Raw genomic sequence first — 20,009 nt, 5'->3', positions numbered from 1 at the left:
ACCCATGATGGAAAAAACAAATATTGTTCAAATTTGGAAGTTTATAGTATAAAGTTTTCTTTCCATATGAAAAGTGTTTATGTTTAAACAAGGTGTGCGTGTAGGTTGACACATCTAAGGTAGTCTAACCTAGCCTTACAGGTGTCATCAAATGAAAGTCTCTCCTTCTTGCCTTTCCTTTCTCTTCTCCATATGGTGACACAGCCGAGAGAGCAGGAAAAACATAACGCAAAAAGATAAAAGCTCTCCCTTTATGTAGTTTTCTGCTGGGATTTGTCCCTGAGCCAGGTCACCATGAAGTCTTGACAAATGCTTGTTCTGTTGCTGTTTATTCAAGAGAAGTGGCAGGAATTTGTGGCTAGGAGGACTGCCTCTTAGCCATCCTAATCTATGGATTCAGGATGTGATTTAATGCAATAGACATAACTATTCAGGCAGCATATCCCACCTCCATTTTATTAAAACATTGGATATACTTTATTGGAAAGGGCTACTGTGAAGCATGGACTAGTATTTTGGCAGATGAGTTAAGTACGGATTCTTTTTGCTCATCAAAGTTGGCTTCTGCTAAGAAGTTCACTTGTGTAACTGTCTTGACAAAGGCTTAATAGAATATTCATGTTATATAGTGTGGTTGAGTCTCAAGCTGCAAAGTATATGTGAGAGGCTTTCTCATGGTAATTCCAGTTCAGGTGAGCTACAACAGGCTTCTTCAGTAACTTAATTGGTTTTTAACCTTGTGTCTGCAGATGGAGGAAGATGACTTAAGTGAAAGGGGGTTGCCACAAATTGCTTCAATCATGAATAGAGTTAGAGACTTGAAAAACAAGTACAGAAATGAAGACAGCATCACAGATGAGCTTAACTGCACTAAAATCTTGGCTGATACAACAGGTATGTGTGTTTGCACAATTGACACCCGAGTAACAACAGTTCTTAACCTAACAAAAGAACCATTAACTGAAAGGATTTAAGTTTAACATTTTACATTTCTTTAATATTAATGACCACAAAATACATTTAATCTCTCCTTGTTGTAGTTAACTGTGTTGCTCTAACTTTTTCTTAAACTACTAGTCATCTTACATGAGATCTTATAAAAAGTTTTTTCTTCTGTTCATGTTTGCTGCAGTTTGAATCAATCTTCTTTGTTGTTTTACTGTTAGATAACTCGGGAACTGTTAATCAGATAATGCTGACAAATAATCCAGAAGATTGGCTGTGTTTTTTGCTTCGGCTAGAGAAAAAGGGTATTCCTCAGATGGACGTTAACCTGCTGAATACACTCATTGGTCGTTACAGTCAAGCAGTGACTGCGTTACCTGCAGAAAAGCATAGTGAAGATGAGAGCTATGCTCGCATCCTTGTGAGATTTGCCGAGTTGAAAGCGTAAGTATAAATTTCAATATAAGAACTTATAATTAAGAATCATGCATTTGAATGATGATAAAAATAGCTTGGGTTTTTTTTTAGTGGTTTCTGCAACAAATTGTTTTGAGTGTGGATGTTTTCATATAGGCTTCTTGAAACTGAGCAGCTTTGGCTAGTCTGCTTATCTGTTGTCTCCACAGTACTTGCATTTTTTGTGTATGGTAATAAACATGATTGTTCAGAGGTATTTGATTTAGAGATGTTAACATGCGGGGTTTTTTCTGGCTTCTATGGGGAAACGGCATGAGGCACTTTATTTTCAGCGTTATACTTCAGCTCAAAAGAAGCTGTATGGGTGAGATCTGATATAACTTTGGGTATCTATAATCTGTATATTACACTTTATGTTGTAAGTTAGGATTAATTTCCCCGTGGACTTCTATAATTGGGCTGTGAGGTAGGCGGTTTGCTACTATCTAATCCATCTAGTCAAACCATGGTGGTCTGTCCTTGGCTAGTCCTTCTCCCTTACTAGGAAAGACTCATCCCAGCTACATTAAATTAGCTGCTGTAGGGTAGGAAGAATGTCTCAGAACATCATTCTATACTTCCATACTGATGAAGTTAGTCTTGATTGTAGTCATTTATTGCTTTATTCAGTCATAATTTGGGACAAAACCAATTTCTTTTTGTAAGGATTTCCTTTATCACTTGAAATAGCATTGTAGCAAATATTGAAAGGCTCTGTTTTAACACTGCAACAATCCATAACTATGAGTTGAACATGTGGTCTTCCAGTGAATATAGCGGGTCTTTTTGTTTCTTGTGTGTCCTCCGGTTCGGCTTTTAGGCAGGTGGCTTGATCTTGCAGGATGATGTTGTCTACTTTTTTGTCTATAATAGCATTTGCATGGGTCTTGCTGCATCAGTGTAAACTGAAAGTGTAGAATGGAAGTTGTCTGACTACTGTTGAGAAACAAGCAGGAGTGAGCAAGACCTGCCATGAATCCTTAGTACCTTGAAGAGCTAAGGTGTTTCTGTGTAAGTGGAGTAAAGCATATCTTCCAGAAAGAGCTCCTGTCCTTAAAGATGCTGAGAGAAGGTTTTCTTATTTGAAGGTTGGTTGTTTTTCCTCAGAACAGAAGTTGTGCAGCACAGGCTTCCAACTAATACTTTCTAGGTATCTTTGGGAGAAGGGTGCTCTTCAGTAGGGTTGTTTGCTGTTCTCCCAAAAGTTCCACCTAACAGGAAAAGTACAACAGAGCATCACAAACTTCAGAAGCAGTGACAACAGCTTGAGATTTTAGTGTCTGTTGGCATCAATGCTTTTCTTCTGATCTAAGCTGGATTATTCCTTTCTTGGCACTGGACCTGTGTTGTACTGGTATCTTCTCTAGCTGCCATCTGACTATGCCAAAACCTTTTGATGTATTAGGATACTGAGGTTGTTTGAAGAACCCTTGGACGCTCTGAAACAGGCAAACGAACAGTCAGCGGCATCTGTGATTATCTGTATATAGCACACTAACCATGCTAGGCCTGCTTTCATGTAATGCTTCTGGCTGTAGCATAGTGCCACCAAGTGTGTGGCACTTGATGCCTGTTGCGAACTTAGGTCTTGTACTGTCAGAGTTGTTGCTGATTTCTACAGGAACTTAAAATTTAATACACTTCTGTAAGGGAATGTAATTCATGTTACAGCTTAATTTTTTGTTACTCTGACTTTGCCTGGAGATAGGTTATTCTTTGTCCTGTCGCTTTGGATGATCATAGCCAAGTTTATTAAACTTACTGGAGTCCAGTAAGATGCCTAAACTATGGTAGAGACTTTTCTCATTCTTAATTCCACATATTTCTACTGGAAATATGTTCCATTTAGCTTTGTGTTGTATTTTTCTGTACTTATGTCTTAAGCCATTGTCAAAGTTTTCACTGTCCCCACTCCTAAGTGCTACCTTTGTTTACCTGTTGAACCAGGGTGGAATTTTGAAAGAAATTTCTTTATTTCTTGATTATGGATTTTGCTGAATAGAAGTGTTAAAATAACTTTTTTAATATTAAGAAGGGGGAAGGGAGACCATTGAAAAGTAATGTTAACTTATTTCATAGTCATAGATTTGGGCGTCTTGTGTCTTGAAGAGTATTAAGCTGTAGATCCTTTAGAATATTTAAATGTTTGTGTACTTTGTGTAAGTATCTCTGTTCCTAACTTAGCAATCTATGGCTGAATGTAAAACTAGGATTAAAACCTAGTAAAAGAAAAGAAACCCAAATGTGGAGTATCTTGTCTGGACTCTGTGGCACGTTTTTGAAGTATACCACGCTTGCCATTACTGATTGTGGCATGTCTGCAGAAAACACTTAAATCCACCTTGTGCTACCAAATTTAACTGATAAGACTGTGCTGTCTGGGAGTATGGGGAATAACAGAATGAATTCCCTATGTCTTGTAATAGTCTGTTCCCATAGAACCCTTGATAGAGGTAGCTATTGGATAAATGCTTGTGTCCTAGTTTTCTGTAGGTATGATATTCTAGATGTAGCAACAGAAACAACTTCCTTCAGTTACCTACGTCTCTTCTAAGGGAATCTGACAATTTGAGTGCAGTTGCAGAAGCTCTTCAATGTAGAAAAGCTCGTGAGTTCTAACAAATCTTAGAGTTTGGTATTGCTTTAATGTAATGGATTGGAAACTTTGTGACCATATTGCTGCAGGTTATAACTAATAGTGTATATAACATTTCTTCTGATTTGACTAATGCAAAACACTTTTCCATGCTTGTTGTTTCTAAAGCAGTCTTTTCCTTGTCCTCGTACCTTGCAATCTCCCTAGTACAGAAGTGGATGCATCCAGAGATTTTACTCTAGATACGTCAGCCTGTACCCTGGGAGGGCTACAGGTGGGTGTTCTGAGGGAAAATATATACATATTTTGAGGAATAATTTAAGCAGGGACAACGAATGAGTGCTCTATCTTTCTCGTCAGGTTTCAATACATTCTGTTTTTTGGAAAGGATTAGGTTAATATCTTTCAATTATTTAGCTTTTTAAGACTGCTTATTTGTACTTCACTGACTCTAAGAAAGAGGGAAAACTTCAGCTATGGATGGATTGCTTTTCCAGAATTATCTAGTGCCATCATTTAGCACATGGAACTTCATCCTTGTTACTTAGGGTCTTTACTTTGTGTAACTATTGTTATGCTGTCTTTACAGTCTTCAAGATCCAGAGGAGGCACGGGACCAATTTCATCTGGCCAAACTGAACTGCAAGAGATTTGCTTTTGTGCATGTGGCTTTTGCACAGTTTGAGCTATCACAAGGTGTGTAGAAAAACTTGTTTGGTGTTGCTTTTCTGTGTTCTGGGTTTTGTTGGTTTAAACTTCTATTATGTAGTTTGCAAGGAAATGAGTAGGTTTTAAAGCAGAAAAAGAAAAAGCTAGATTTTTCTTTTTTGATTGAAATTTAACTGGAACATGTGTTCGCTTTAATAAAAATATGTGCGTAGTTCTTAAGTATTTTTCTTTTTAGAAATGTTCAAACAAGGTGAAAATTGGCAGTGATATCTGTTCTTTTTCTAAGCTTAGAACTTGCAGTGGGAGGTGTGAGTAAGGCTTTTGCTTTGTTGAAAAATGGTGCTCAAATTTGAGTGGTAGTTTCCCTCTATTTTCAGCTTGCTTGTGGAAGAAATTCTTGCTCCTTCCAAACAGCAACTGTAGACTTTGTTTCTTTTTTATTAAACCAAAATACACTGTAAAATTGTAATTTGGTCCAATTAAATTTCCCCCCTGCCACTCAGGTTCTTAAGTAGCTAGCAGTTGGATTTTGATTCTGCTTCTTGTTCCATTGTTGAACATACATGTTAGGAGAGTGGAGATGCTTCATATCTTATGTTATCTCACAAATGCTGTGGACTGACTTCTTTGACAGTCCCATAGATGCCATGTTCCAGTCGAACAGGGGGGCAGTTTGTCAGTATCCAAAACAGAATGGTAGTCTTTGTCACACGGTGCCACACAGCAGTGTTTTAGGCAAGCCATTCTGATAGGAGAGTGATAATGTCTCTTAAATTCTGGTTTCCTTCTTTAAGGTTCCCTTCTTTATAGTGTTCCTTGGTGTACTGGATCTGGCTTGGGTGGGGTTAATTTTCCTAACCTAACAGCTCATATGATGCTGTGTTTTGGACATGTGAATACAACAGTGTTGGTAACAGTTAAAACACTGGTGTGCTGCTGAACTGTGCTTGCACAAGGTCAATGATTTCTGTTTCTTGCTTGGCTTCTCCTCTGTCCAAAGGCTGGGGGTGGGCAAGAGTTTGGCAGGGGATGCAGCTGGGACATAGGGTATGGAATACCCACCCCTCTGGCTTCATTCAGGTCAGCTGTCCTGGCTGTGTCCCCTCTGTTTCTTGTGCCCTGCTGGCAAGGCCTGAGAAATTGAAAAGTCCTTGTCTTAGGTCAAACATGACCTAGCAACAAGAAAAACATCAGTGTGTTATCAACATTGTTCTCACACCAAATCCAAAACACTGCGCTGTACCAGCTACTAGGAAGAAAATTAGCTGTATCCCAGCTGAAACCAGGACACCCAAATTGACCAAAGGGATGTTCCATGCCATATAGCATCATGATCATCAATAAAAAAAACCTGGAGGAATAGTCTTTCCATAGCAGCAGATGCTTGGAGACTGGCTGGGCATTGGCCTGCTGGTAGGAGGTGATGAATGATTGCCTTGGCATCACTTGTTCTTTTTTCTCTTTTCCCTTCACTTAGTAAACTCCTGAGGTTTTTTCTTGCTTTTCCTTTTCCAGTTCTCCCTCTAGACTATTAAGTTATACTTTAATATATCTAGAGCAATAGGTCTTCAACACTTTGGGCCAGTACTCCAAGTTCATCTGGGTTGACGTTGCTTCATTCCTGCTGTGTGTAGGGGAGGGTGGCCTTGGTACATGGTAGCAGGGTTGTGCTGCCTACCCACAGGCTCATATTTTCAGATGTCTTTAGTTTTCTGTCTGTGGTAGATTTGAGCAATCATCTGTCACCCTGTTTATCTCCTCCATTTAACAGCTTTGCTCTATCAGAAAGACTAGCAGATTCCATGAAAGCAGTTTTCTTTGAACCAAGTAGCCTTGGTCTATATATTTTGAAGTTTTTGTGGCTTGTTTTTCTTCATGGATTTTATCAGTACCATGCAAGCTGTTGTATATTGCCTAGTATGAAAAATTCTCCCCAAAATTAACTACAATAAATTGTCTGTTCTACACTGTGGATTCTGAATGCGTCTTACTAGATGTTCCTCTGTTACATCTGTTTATGGACAAAACCACTACCAGTGGGAAATAGGCTTTTGGTCCAGTACTTTTTAAACTATATTAGGATGCCTTTTAGATATTCAAAGTGTCCCATGAAGAAGAGTAATTTTAATAAAATCAGTAAGTAAATAGTAATTTGTCTTAGGCTTTCTGGTTTTTCTTAACTAGTAAGTTTATTTGTAGTGGAGGAGGAAAGGTTGTGGAAATCCCCCTCAGAAATACATGGCATGTGTTTAATTGATGGAAGAAGGATCTGAATAGGACTCCTCCACACAGAGGGGAAGACAAAAATTTGCATATTTGACTTGAAACTCCACGTTTTTGTTTCAGATGAATCTGTTATCTGGTCTTGTTCCAATATGAACTTGTGGTGTAGAACTTATAAACAGTAGTAAAAAGTAGCTGATTTGTTTAGTGAACACTGTATGCTTATTAAAAAAGATAATAAACTAGTAATACTGCAGTAATAAAGATATTGTCAAATTGGTTACACAACAGGTTTTGTTTATGAACTTAAGTGTAGAAAAGGTACCACTGGGTTACCAATGACTAAATTAATCCTTGTATCACAATTACTTATGAGTTTTAATTACCTTGTACCGATGGAATGTGTTTGTACAATAGTTTCTCTTAATTTGATAGCAAATAGTCAACCTAAAATGAACCTTCCAAATCTCAAAGGAATAAGCTATTTGTGATTGATTTTTTTATCTCCAGCATGTGCTCAGATACGTTTTATCCTTGAGCTGGTCTAATTGACGTTTGGTGACGGGTATGGAGCTGTAGTGTCCCTGCTGGGTGCTTCAAAGGGGACTAAACATAGGAGTTTATATTGTTCCTTTAAGAGTGCTGTTCCTGTTTTACTGCGTATGTCCAGCTTAGGTCAGAGGGAAAGGTGGAAGGTAGTGTTTTGCTACTTCCTCATCCCAGTGATTTCAGCAGTGCTTTGGCATGCCTGCCAGTTGCTTCTGGATTAATGCGTGTTTCCCTTTGTGTTAAGAAGAAAAAGTGAATTATACATAGACTTCCCCATTTTGAGCAAAACTGTGAGCTAAAGCTCAAGTCAAAATTCTGAAATTATGGCTGGCAAATTGACTGCTTTCATTATAAATTGATTATTCATGACTTGAAAATAGTGACACAACAAAGGTGCCATTCTGTTTTATTTAAATGCCGAATACAACTTCATTTAAATCAGTCAGATGAGGAGCTGTCTCTTCAAGTTTGGTGTGCCTTGGGTAGTGTACTTGAAGCAAGATTTGCTTGTTAATTGCTCTGAACCCGTGACTGTAAATGAAACTACTTTTGGTATATAAAATGTTATGCCTAGGTGGATCATTCGGGCTTTTTGTATGTGATGAAGTGGACTGATTGAAACTCAAAGATAACTGCTGACTTTACTCTTGTGCCTTGGTTCCTTGTCTATTAAGGGGGATGGAGCAGTTAATTTTTCACATAGGTGTTCTGGTATTGTGTGTTTTGTTATTGAGGCACATAATATAGGAGGAATTACTTTCATTTTGAGTAGCAGGTCTTGTTGAAGCAACGTGTGGTTACTAAATATAGCCAGAGGAAGAACACAGGTTAAGGATTCTTAAAGAAATGCTAAGCCTATCTACTTGCTAAGGATTTGAGGGAAGTAGTACTTGATTATATGGTTAAAAAACAAGTCACAACAAATATGCACCATGTGAATTTAAAAGAAATCATATCCAATCTTATTCTGGTGTTTCCTTGCTTCAGTCTCAAACAACATCCAGTTAATATCCTTAAAACAGGTTACTTAAGTGTAAGTTCTTAATATATGCACCCCAATCCCCTCCCCAGTCTGAACTGCAGGCGACATTGACGTCTAACTTCAGTTATCAGTGGAGTTATGAGCGCTGGAGACATCATGGAGCTCTGAAATAATACTATTATATTGTGTAAGAAATACTTAAGTATACATGTATGAGACACATACAAGAAGTGGTTTACATTTTGCTGTTTTGGCACTGAGGAATGAAATCAACAGCTGTAACAAAACATCGTATCCTTTTGCCCCGAAACTCTCTAAACCAAGGAAGAGATTTTGGTTGCAGTGTACTTTCCTTACTTGACTCCTATGTTTAATACCCGTATGTGTACACGCTTATACATTTAAACTGAATGCTTTCAATATATTTTAACAGCCCCCCCCCCCCCCCCCCAGTTCTCTTCAGTCTCTGTTTATGGCACTTAGTAATGTGTAAAACTGTAATGAAACTATATCCTTCCTTTTAATTTCTTTTTTTTAACTGTAGTAATGTTTGATTTAATAGCAGCTGCTTTTAACTTTATTACATGTATTAAAGATGTCTTAATACATACAGGATAAAGGTTTGTATCTTGTCAGATTGCAACCGAAGTCCATAAAGGTAGTTGTTCCTTGCTGGTACTACAGGAAAAAAAATGGACTCTAGGACTTATGTTGTATTTCCTTGTAGTTCCTATAGCACTAAACAAATACTGAGAACGTAGTGTTGAGTTTTATAAAGCAATTTTTGTGACTCTGTGGTCAACTTCATGTGAAAAATTGACTTTGCATGACTCACTTGTAACTAGCTCAGGCAGTATTCTTAAAGTGGATATCTAAGTGGGGGAAGCCTAATGAATGATGGCTTCAGAGAAAGATGCAAAGTGAATGTAAGATGGCAAGAATGTGATAACATCTTTAAATGTGTTGCCCCAGTGTAATTGTTTATTTCCTTGATTTTTCTGTTCCTTTCTACTTAGGAAATGTGAAGAAGTGTAAGCAGCTCCTTCAGAAAGCTGTGGAGTGCTCTGCTGTTCCACTAGAAATGCTGGAAACTGCTCTACGAAACTTTAATTTACAAAAAAAGCAGTTGCTTTCAGATGAGAAGGAGAACTTAGCAGGTAACTGCAGTTTCTTAATGTTGGTGGAGTTTATGAATGTTGTAATTCTAGATTGAAAACTATCTAATGTTTGTCCCGTCTACATAAGACCTCATAATCTGCCATTGTCTAAAACAGACATACCTATATTCTCGATCTTACTCCTTCAGTACTTGGCTCTATCTTCTGTGCAGTGATTGTAGTTTGCAGAAGCCATAAGTTGGTAGATTCTCTAATTCTGCAGAGGGCATTCCTCTGACTGTTGTTAGGTATTTGTAATAGAAACTTACAGCTGAAAGTGTGAAATAAGAGCTATTGGTGGTAGAGAAGAATTAGAACTGAAACAGACTAAACTATACAGATAGTTTTACTTTGAGGTCTATCTTGTGGCAGACTGAAGTTCTGGCAATCACCTCAGTGAAGTCAAATCTAGGAAAATTAAGTTTCAACCTTATATTTATTTTACAAATGGATGAAACCCATGTATTTATCAGTACAAAATTGAAGTGCTTGACTGTATCATAAAGCATAACTGATACTTTTGCTGGGTATGTAACTTCAATAAGGGAATGGTTGCCTTATGAAGCTTTCAAGAGAAATTTGGAGTGGGATTGAGCAAAAAAACATGATTAGACTTCAGTATTTAAGTGCATGTAACTAACTCTTCCAAGAGTGGTGCTTAACAGTTCCATATTTTTCCATGTATAAGGACAGATTGTGGCAAAATGTCTCACGTACATTTCCTTGGGGATATGTCTTCATGAACGTGGTTTGAGATACGGCTGGCTCCTGTTGAATACCTGTGTGTGAAATGCTAGTTATGTGTGTGTGGGGGGAAAAAACCCCAAACATTTGGCAACACTTACAATATGGCATTAACTTACAGTTAGTATTAGCATTAAGTTTTTTAGTAAACTTTTATTTTTGGGTCTGTTCTGTTTACCGTTAATCAGACATAGACCTCTTTAAGTGCCACACCTGATGTACTGTGCCACAAGAGAATATATTGTGGAATATCCTTCCTGGATTGTGCAATTTCTGCCATGTTATTGGCTTTACTTGCTGCAAAGCTAAGGGAATACCTATGAAATAATACATGGTAAAAGCCTGTCTGCCATTTAGGAAGCAGTGAACTTTGGGGGAGGAATGGGCTTACTTAGTTTTTCATCTGTATGAGCTTGTAACATCAGGTATTTAAATAAGCTAAGTATTAATTCAGCTATTTAGAGAGAAGTTTAAAAGGTAAATAACACTAGACTCTAAAACACAGGGATGTATGTGGCCTAAATCACTGAACTTGGCTTTAAGTGAATTTATATGGTCCTTCTAGAGCAATAGAGAATGTTTTTGTGTATAGGCATTTGTCTTGTTTGTTTCACGTTACTATTTAAAGAGCTGCTTTTGAAAGTTTTATCTGAGAACAGATGTGCTGTTATGTATGAATGCATTCCTTCATAGCTTCAAAAGATTGTTCAGAAAGCTGTTGACAGGAATTAAGCAGTTGTAGTGTAGTAATACAAGCATAAAACCTGTGCCGCAAGTCTAGAAGCCTTTGCTTTAATTCCCTTTTTGCCTGTCTTTCGCATGTCTTTCATTCGTGCACGGCAATCTAATCTATTTAACGTACCAGGTGCAATAAAACATGATTAGTTGGGAAAAAGTGATTTAGTATTTAAATGAAGTCATGGAACCATTGTAGAGCAATTTAGTTTGGAAAAGACTGTTAAGATCAGAGTCCAACCATAGTCATGAGAAGTATGAAGCAGATAGGCTGTATCAGACTGTGAGGGAACAGAAGTATTGTAGATCACCAACTGGATGTGAGAATCCAGTGGCAGGCTTGGGCAAAAAAACCCCCACCAAATGTCTCTGTGTATATGGAAAAAAATGTGGGATGTGTGAGGTGGTGATGGTACGGGATTGCTAAAGTGCTAATTCAAAACAATGTTCAGTGTTGGGTAAACAGAAGCTTAGAACTATGTTATACATTAAAGCACTTCTCTATGTAACTGAAGTTAATATTTGGTTTATTGGCATAAGTAGGTTACAAAAAATTAAGGACTAAATAGAGGTAGTACTGCAGTGTTGATCTGTCAGAAGTCTTCAGCGAGCAGAAGCCCAGTTAGAAGGGGGACGTTCAAAGATTCCAAATAAAAATCAAATTAATTTTAATGAACTGATCCAGGATTTTAAAATGTTAAGAGAAATGGTATGTAAAAGTCCTTAAACTGATTTCCTGAGAGGCTGTGGATAGCCATGATTTCTTCTGTTTATTGGTAGAGTAAATAATTTCCTGTACTAATGGAAAACAAGGCCTCTGTGCTGTAGGAGATCATAGTGTATAGTATCTTAGTTCTTGGGTTTTTTAAAATCCATGTTCCTTGGTGTCTGTCTTAAATAGATCTTTTCCACAATACAAAATATGTATCTGAATAATCAGGTATAAATTTAAATTTTAAAAAGGGTTTGTCAGGAAAATAATGTAAGACATTAAGCCTTCATTTAGGGAACATTGTGGAGTAAGATATTTTATTCAGATATACCCTAATCTACCTTTTGTATGTTGTAACACATAAACTCATGTTCATGGGCAGTTACTAAAGTGCTGATGTATTTGCATTAGTGTGTTCTGACTTGCGGTCGCTTATTCATCTCTGGGAAGTGACCTTCACTTCTAGGCAAAAATAGTTTGGATGATGACCATGTTGTTCTGAGCTGATTATTTGGGGTTTTGAGGTTCTAGAATTACTTTTCAAATAAATGTATTTCATATGTACTTTACAGTACACAGAACCAGAGGTCAAATTATATGTGACTAGAAGTTGATGTGTCACTTCAAGGCTAATATGCAACTTGATACAGCTTTTGCCAGATCTTAAATAACTGAGCAAGATTCTCTACTAGGTTAAGATGGGGCTGGTAGATGAGCTGTTGGCTCTTACCTGCTTTGATCTTCTCTGACCTGACAGTAGAGCACAGCTTGTCATGTGACCACTCTCACATTTGCTATCCCAACTAATTGCTTAGAATAATTCCGTTGAGTTTATATGTGCTGTGTTGGCAGCACATTGAGGTAGACTAACCAGCAAAAGGTCTTTGATAACAATTCACCAAGCTAGTAGATTCTTCAGCTGGTTAGTAGAGTTGGCTTTAGAAGGGAGTGTGCCTGTGGCCTGTCGGTTTGGAGGTGATACTGGAGTTTATTTCAGCCTAGGATTTGTCAGCATGAAAGCCATGTTCATAATTGAAAATGGGAAGCTGCTTAGAGTTTTAATGACTAAATATCTAAAGTGCCTCTCTAAGGGGGAAGGAGGATCTGAGGGAGAAAAAGTGTTTAATTGATGACTGGTAATTCTGATGCCCTGACTTCTGTCTTCCTCTGACACAGTAGGTAGTTCTAGGGATTTAGAATGCAGCCTTCCAGAAACAGTACTGAAAAACCTAAATGAGAAGATATGCTTGTGGAAGATTCACCTATTTATGTTGTGATTGCAATTTTTTTTATACTTTCCACTAGAACTGGAAAAGCTGCATGCTTTTGCAATGGCAGGCACCTGTTAAATGCTTTAAATCCAGATCTACAGAAACATAACTGAGACAGCACAAAAAGTTGTATCAAAATAAAATACACATAAAGGAAGTCGGCACAAAAGCAAGGTTCAAAAGGAGGAGGACAGGTCAGGGATATGATCAATATCTTGGGTCTCTGCAGTAGCCGGGAGTTTGTAAGGGTTGTCTACAGTTATATCTTTGAAATACTAGCTCTGAAACAGGCTAGGTTTTGATGCTTGATTTAGGATTTATTATAGCTACTTAGGTGTGGGTGTCCTTATCCTTCTGAAAATTATTGGAATGAACAATGAAAGAATCCAAATGTAAGCAGCTTGAAATCTCCTGGGGAATCCCTGTGGAGCAAGCTGTGGAAGCATCCTTTGGATGACGTTGTTTTGGAGCAGAGGTTTATTGTCAGAATGTAGATTTGGAAAATCATCTTGCTCTGAAAGCGTGGGTTTCTTCCTCACTCCCCCAAGATACTATTTAAACCAATGGTTTTAGTGCTTGCATTCCTTCTCCTGTATAAGAAGATAAGATTAACAGTGAGGTTTTTCACTTAAATTGCTTGGATAGTCTTTGGACATGTTTAATCTCCCTTTTATGTGTTTAAACATAGTTTACAACTATAGCTGTGTAGAAAACAAGTAGCTTATGTATTTAACAATTGTTACAGGCCATTCTATGTTTATTCTGGAAAGCTCCTTCTGCTTGTAAGTCTTGGGTTTTTTCTTTTTTTTACCTGAATTAGTGTCTTACATAATTAGATCAGTAGAAAATAGTGATATGTCATTGATACTAGATTATTGCAAATTATGTGTTTTTAATTTTTGCTTTTAAAAGAACATTTTTTCTTTTCAAAACAAATACGGTCTGCAGTATTATCTGAATAATTCTAACTAATTTGCCTACAGTATCAAGTACACAAGAGCCTGGACTTCAGAGCATAGCTGGAAATCACAAAAACGTAAAAAGGAATGATTCTGGTGAAAATTCTTCTACTGTTGCCAGACAATTGCTTGGGTAATGGCTTGAACTTACTTAATTTCTTAAAACATTGTTTAAAACCAAACACAGTGTTGTAGCATTTTTTTTCTTGTCTTCAGGGAGAAGTCACAGGAACTTGATGCTCTAGTTAATTACCACAATCCATTAAGACCACTAAACAAATCTAACCAGGTAGAACGTGTAACGTTTTGCTTCAAAATCTGAAACTTTTCATTCTGCTTTATACATCTGGTAACTTTCAGTTTGCTCTTAGGCCTGCCCCTTTGGGAGGATTCCAGTTACTCTAGTAACTGATGCTGGTGATGATGTGGAGAAGATGGATGTCCCACTTCCAGTTAGTGTTATGAAGAGGTATGGTTATTGGGTTTTCTGCAGCATAACAGATTTTAATACTTTTTTTTTACAACAGTCTTTTTATCGGATAGTGGAAATGTCAGATGTTAAGAATGTTAAAATCTATCTAAAGCTTATTGACAAATAGCCACAGTTGCAGTAGATATTACAATAACCAAAAGCATGCAAAGATCGATTTCTTGTTCTGGCTAATCGGTAGGCTCAAAAGAAATGGAGACCAAGGCAAAATAATTTTTGTTTGAAAAAACTTTACATTTCTGTATTACTGTTTCTAAAATTAGAGATAAGTCAGTCTTGTAACTTCCAAAAGACTTCTAAATCCTCATTTTTAATGCATGATTGCATTAAAATCAAAAAATTGATGATGATTATATCTTATTTCTTAAGATATAATCTTATATATTAAGGAAGTGGTTATGCTCATGTTAGTTTGAATAACTATTTAGCAGTGGAATCGTCTGCTAACTAAGATAGCACTTTGCTACATGTTACCTGGCTCTAGTGGAGCTTGAAATTAAACAGGAGAAAGCTTCTCCCTGCCATCAAGTCTGTTATGCTAACTTTCTTCCTTTCTTACTGCTGTGTTATTAAATTCATGCAGAATTGGGAACTTTGGGGAGAAATACATAAAGAAAGAGTAAAAGCTGCTTACTTAGCTTCTCGGAAGTTAAAGCCCAATATTCTAAACCTGTGAAAGTGGTGGGATAAGGTATTTCACATAATAGTGGTGGTCTGTACGTATTTAAAGATGTACTTTGGAACACATCATTGGGGTTTAGGATCCTAGCTGTAGCCTATTACCGGCTTTTTTAATGAAGACAACCAATTAAGTAATCTGTCATTTCAGAAGGTGATGGTGGCATTGTTACAGATCTTTTTTTTTTTCTTGTGTCTCACTTGGCTGTCAGAGTGGACCTACTTTTCTGTATATTTGAGACTTCTAGCCAAAAGCCTTCACACAACTGCTTCTTTCATCTCGTTCACAAAAGGCAATCACTAAATTATATGTTGGCATGTGATGTAATTAACAATGTTATTTCTATAGGCAAATATCTGGCTCCAAATGTACAGCCTTCACTGCACCTTTTCCACCATCAGAACCAAAATCTAGTAGGGGTGATTCCTGTGACCTGGGAGACTTACAGGTAACTTGAGTCTTTTTAAAGCAGGTGTTGGGAGCTCTACCTGGCTGTCCTATTGTATTAGGAAGGAAAATAACACTTTTTTTCAACTCAAAGAAATAAAGTAAAATTTTCCTTTATGCTAAGTAGTTACTTGTGAATAGAAACGTTCATTGCAGCTTTTAATTTGAAAATTGTTATGGATAATCAGAGATTTAAATCTCTTAAGATTCTCTTTTAATTAAGAATTATCTGAACAATTCATCTGATGGGAGAACTGGAGGGGTGTTACAAATCTGTTACATGGTTTATGAAGAGGGGATAAACAGATTTCATCTTGACTACAGGAGCTCTTTCAGCTGTAGTCATGAGCTTTATCATGGGAAGTACTCTATTCAGTGAAGTCCATTTAACTGAATACACTAAGTGCTCTTTGGAGCTGTAAATTATGGCTTTTGATAGAGATTAATTTTGAGCCATGCCTTGTTCTTTGTCCCTGTCTCCCAAAAGAAAGTTCAAGAATAGAAAGCATTTAGGTCTTCGTTATGGGAACTGTATGATGGGAATTCAGACTATTAACATATTTAAAAGTAGTATCAGTAATAGTTGTTTGTGTACCCAGCACTGTTTTCTGAAGCATACGTGCTTTGTGGTATGTTGGTTGTTAATTATCATAAGGGAATTGTCTTTTGGACACTAGGCTTGGGATCTCCTTCGATTATTTTTAAGATGCTTTTTGTTTTCTTTAGTCCTTAAAAATAAATAATTCCTTATGGTTGCAGATGTTGGAGGAGAACAGCTTAGAAACTTCTACCAATTCAACTATAACTCTCAAAACCAAAATGGATGTAAGTCATACAATGAAAAGAGAAGGTAACTATTAATACATATTTTAGTAATTTGAAATAGAATAGGCATTGAGAATTTGCTGTTCTGTATTTTAAAAAAATACATTGCTAACCAAAATATTCTTCAAAAAGTGAAAAAGTTGGTCTGCTTGTAACTGAGGAGCATTTAATTAAAAACAGTCATTTGAGTGGTACCTGTAAAAATAGTAAAATAGCAAAACCCCAAACCCACACAAATCCCCACTGCAGCACTTTGGTAGCTGAATTGCACTGAACTGCTTAGTGTGGGATACTGCTTTCTAGAAATTTGAAAAGAGAACTGAATGAGCACGTAAAGGAAAACTGTTAGGCTGTGCTATTTGCAGCCTGCTCTGTGATATTCCACCAGTTCAATGTGCTATTACCTCTGCAGAAGGAACCATGAGATGGAGCATGTCTGGTCCCTTTATGCCTCTGGCTTCAGTCATCACACTGGTTTATAGGTTGCCTGTTGTCACAGACAGCAGACTTCTAATTTGGAGTATTGCAATAGGTTTATCTTCAATGCTTTATAAACCTGTACGGTGTCCCAGGATGCTGTAGTACATACTACGAATATGATCTTTTGTGTGTTGAAGGAAACAGTTGTATCTATTATTATTATAGTAGTATCCTAAGATTTTTGAAGAAATTTGCCATGTTATTACACTGAACTAAATATGAATCCTGAAGATTATATTAATGCCTGATTCCAGTAAGTCAGCTGTGTTTGTCTGTTCTGATGTAGAAAATGAGGTAAAATTATTCTAGAAACTCTGGGACAAATCTGTCAAACTATTTCAAGTACTAAATGCCAAGTATTTCAATAAGCTGACTTCCCCCCCCTCCCCCCAGAAAATAGAGTCCAGCATCAGGAGCTCAAGATACCAGAGCCAAGGAGTCTGGAAAGTCAACATCAACCGTCTAGTTCTGGTGAAAGCTATAGAAAGCAGTTGGATCAGATTAAACTAAACTGTGTTAATGCCAGAAAAATACGGCCAATTCAAGAAGTAACAGAGAAAAGCTGCTACAGAGAGGTAAAGTAACAGGAATATGTAGTTTCTAACTGCAGCAGCCTTTACATGTTGAAAAAAAGAGTTCTATGTTCCTGACCGTGGCTCCTTATGTGGAATAATGTCTTACTTTGCCCTCCGTAGGGAAAACAATCAAGCCTTGAACAATCTAGTCATCCTGTTTCAAAAGGATTATCACCACCAGATGCTGTTTCTAGGAAATGTGATCCATCACGTGTTTGTGGAACACCAAGCACCACATATAATGATTATATGGACTGGTAAGCTACTTTGACCTGCATCCTCATGAACAGTAGTCAATCTCTAGACTTTAGCAAGGTTTCTTAAGTTCTTCTGTTCAGACAGCAAAGATTTCAGAGTGCTTCCAACACTGTCAAGTGTCTGACTTGTAAGTTTCAGATTGCATTTGGGGAACTCTTGTCTTCCCTGTTAGCTTTTTGGTGTTTAGAAGTACATGATAAAATTAATAAGCCCTTATTAGAGCATTTGTCTTTCTCTGATCCCTGCTACATGACCATTTATTTCAGATGCCTTGTTTTTTGTGGCTGACAAGCTTTTTACATTGATAACTGTATATCAGTCTGGTTCCCATGATACAAGTATCTGTGGGATTTAAAGTGTAAGGAATCTAGAGGCTTGTGTAGTTGAGCTCTCGGGTTAGGAAATGCTAGCATCTGTTTATCCATGCAGTCTTGAGTTAAGCATAAGCCCCTGTCCGTAAGTTGATAAATCTTTCTAATTGTATGGTTACTATTTTCATAAGTCTCTAGGATGAATCGTACATCAAGGCTGTATGATGAATAAGCACTGTTCCTGTTGATAGGACCTCTGTCTGTAGCTGTAGAACTTAAATATATGTAGTGAACGAAGTACATCATCTCGTGATGGAACTCGATAAAAGCAGTCCTTGAATAGGTTCTGGTTTTGCTTTTTTCAAACTTTGATGACATGGAGATTAGTAAATATGCGGGATTGTTCAGTGCTTTTGTGTTCAGAGAGAACGATGCTTTTGACTGGTATTGACTTCTTTCCAAACTTGTTATTTTATTCTGTATAAAAAACCATAGGCATATCAATACTTCTCCGGTTCTGATCTTGGCATCCGTTTCTGTAAATACTGTGAAGGGGGTAAAAAAGTATATTTGGCAATATAATTAAGTACATGTAGATACATCAAGGAAATAAATCAAAAAACATAAAGGATTTCTTGCAGTCTTTAGTTTTCTTACACATGATCTTTCTGCTTGTATAAAGTGTAGCTGAAGTGCTCAAAAGAAAAAAACCAAACAACCAACAAATCTCATAATTGTAAAAAGTCTCAATCTAGAAAGGTTTTGAGTGAAGAACAGTAAGCTAAAGAAAACTAGCCTAGTTATATAGTGCTTTCATTTTTCGGTTTGTGGGAGTGTCAGCTAGTATCTGAAGATGAGGATTTAATTAGTTACTGATCTAAGAAATATTTCCCAAGTATGTTACAGTTTAAGTGTACTTCTACTTCAAGAAGTTGAAGTGGTCTTAATGCTAATTATTGAATGTAGCAGAGGCTTGGGATTTTAGTAGTCAGTAGGGTTTAACTTCCAAGAAGCACTGAAGATTTCAACTTTGTTAGAATAATCTTTAAAAAAAATACAGCTAAATGCAGAAGTTGTTCATAATTTCCTTTAGTTTCAGAACACCAGTTGTAAAGAGCAACTTCCTACCAGGATGTCAAAATTCTGCTTCCTACAGCCAGCTCCCATATTTGCTACCACGTACCTCAGCAACTCCATTTCAAAATCAAGTTGGCTTGCAGGTAATTTCAGGCTGTCGTCTACCATTTTTCAGTACATATTTTCATTGGAGACTACTAGGTTAAATGTATGTATCTTTTTAATCTAAAGTTGCTGTTCATCTTTCTAGATGAGTAATGGAAAGTAGTCTGTATTGCTTATTCTCAGAATAACTCTTCATATGTATATCTGAATTTAGGTAAAATAAGTCAGTGTTAGAAAAATCAATTCAGTTGTGTCAAAATCCTGAAGCCTTTGTCTGAAATCTAAACCTTTTCAGATCCTACTTCATTACAGAGGCAAGAACTAGAGTAGCTATTTTTGTGCTGCTATGCTTTGCTAATGGTGTACAGCCCACTACAGTGTAGTACCCATAAAAAGAAGCGGTGTGTTTTAAAAAACTGTAGGAGTTTGAGGGAGGTAGAAGAATGAAGAATTACATTCCTTCTCCTTTTTTTTAGATTTCACAAATTATGCTTATTTTTAGTGGCCTGAAATCGTGTAAAAAATGGGTTACCTTAGATGGGTTGTACGTTCAGGTAGGAATCTTCCCAACTGTAGATAGCAATTGGGGTATAGGTTTGTGCTTCCTACCAGAGGATTAAAATTTAAAATTTGTGGCCGTTCTACAGCTTGCTGTAGCAGCTACAGGCAATGCAGGCTGTTTCAGCTTTATAACACTGAAGTCCACTAGCTAGTAGTTAGCTTCAAAGAAAATTGTAGGTGATTTGAGTGCAGCTCTAAGTTTA

At 37.1% G+C, this 20,009-nt stretch overlaps 1 protein-coding gene across 1 annotated transcript in view; it reads left to right on the top strand.

Moving 5' to 3' along the window:
- Positions 1-20,009, top strand: part of TTK (TTK protein kinase) — a 32,941-nt gene that overhangs the window by 1,728 nt on the left and 11,204 nt on the right. Inside the window, exons 2-13 of the mRNA XM_056344820.1 lie at positions 750-894; positions 1,167-1,389; positions 4,587-4,693; positions 9,437-9,577; positions 14,023-14,131; positions 14,215-14,287; positions 14,370-14,467; positions 15,516-15,615; positions 16,374-16,464; positions 17,313-17,494; positions 17,615-17,751; positions 19,157-19,283. Of these exons, the coding sequence (XP_056200795.1) occupies positions 750-894; positions 1,167-1,389; positions 4,587-4,693; positions 9,437-9,577; positions 14,023-14,131; positions 14,215-14,287; positions 14,370-14,467; positions 15,516-15,615; positions 16,374-16,464; positions 17,313-17,494; positions 17,615-17,751; positions 19,157-19,283 (1,533 nt within the window). The remainder of the gene's footprint in view (positions 1-749; positions 895-1,166; positions 1,390-4,586; positions 4,694-9,436; positions 9,578-14,022; positions 14,132-14,214; positions 14,288-14,369; positions 14,468-15,515; positions 15,616-16,373; positions 16,465-17,312; positions 17,495-17,614; positions 17,752-19,156; positions 19,284-20,009) is intronic.

Source organism: Falco biarmicus, chromosome 6 (assembly GCF_023638135.1).
Source record: "Falco biarmicus isolate bFalBia1 chromosome 6, bFalBia1.pri, whole genome shotgun sequence".
In the NCBI taxonomy this organism is placed as follows: domain Eukaryota; kingdom Metazoa; phylum Chordata; class Aves; order Falconiformes; family Falconidae; genus Falco; species Falco biarmicus.
The sequence above is the reverse complement of the archived record's forward strand: the minus strand, read 5'-3'. Positions and strand labels throughout refer to the sequence as shown.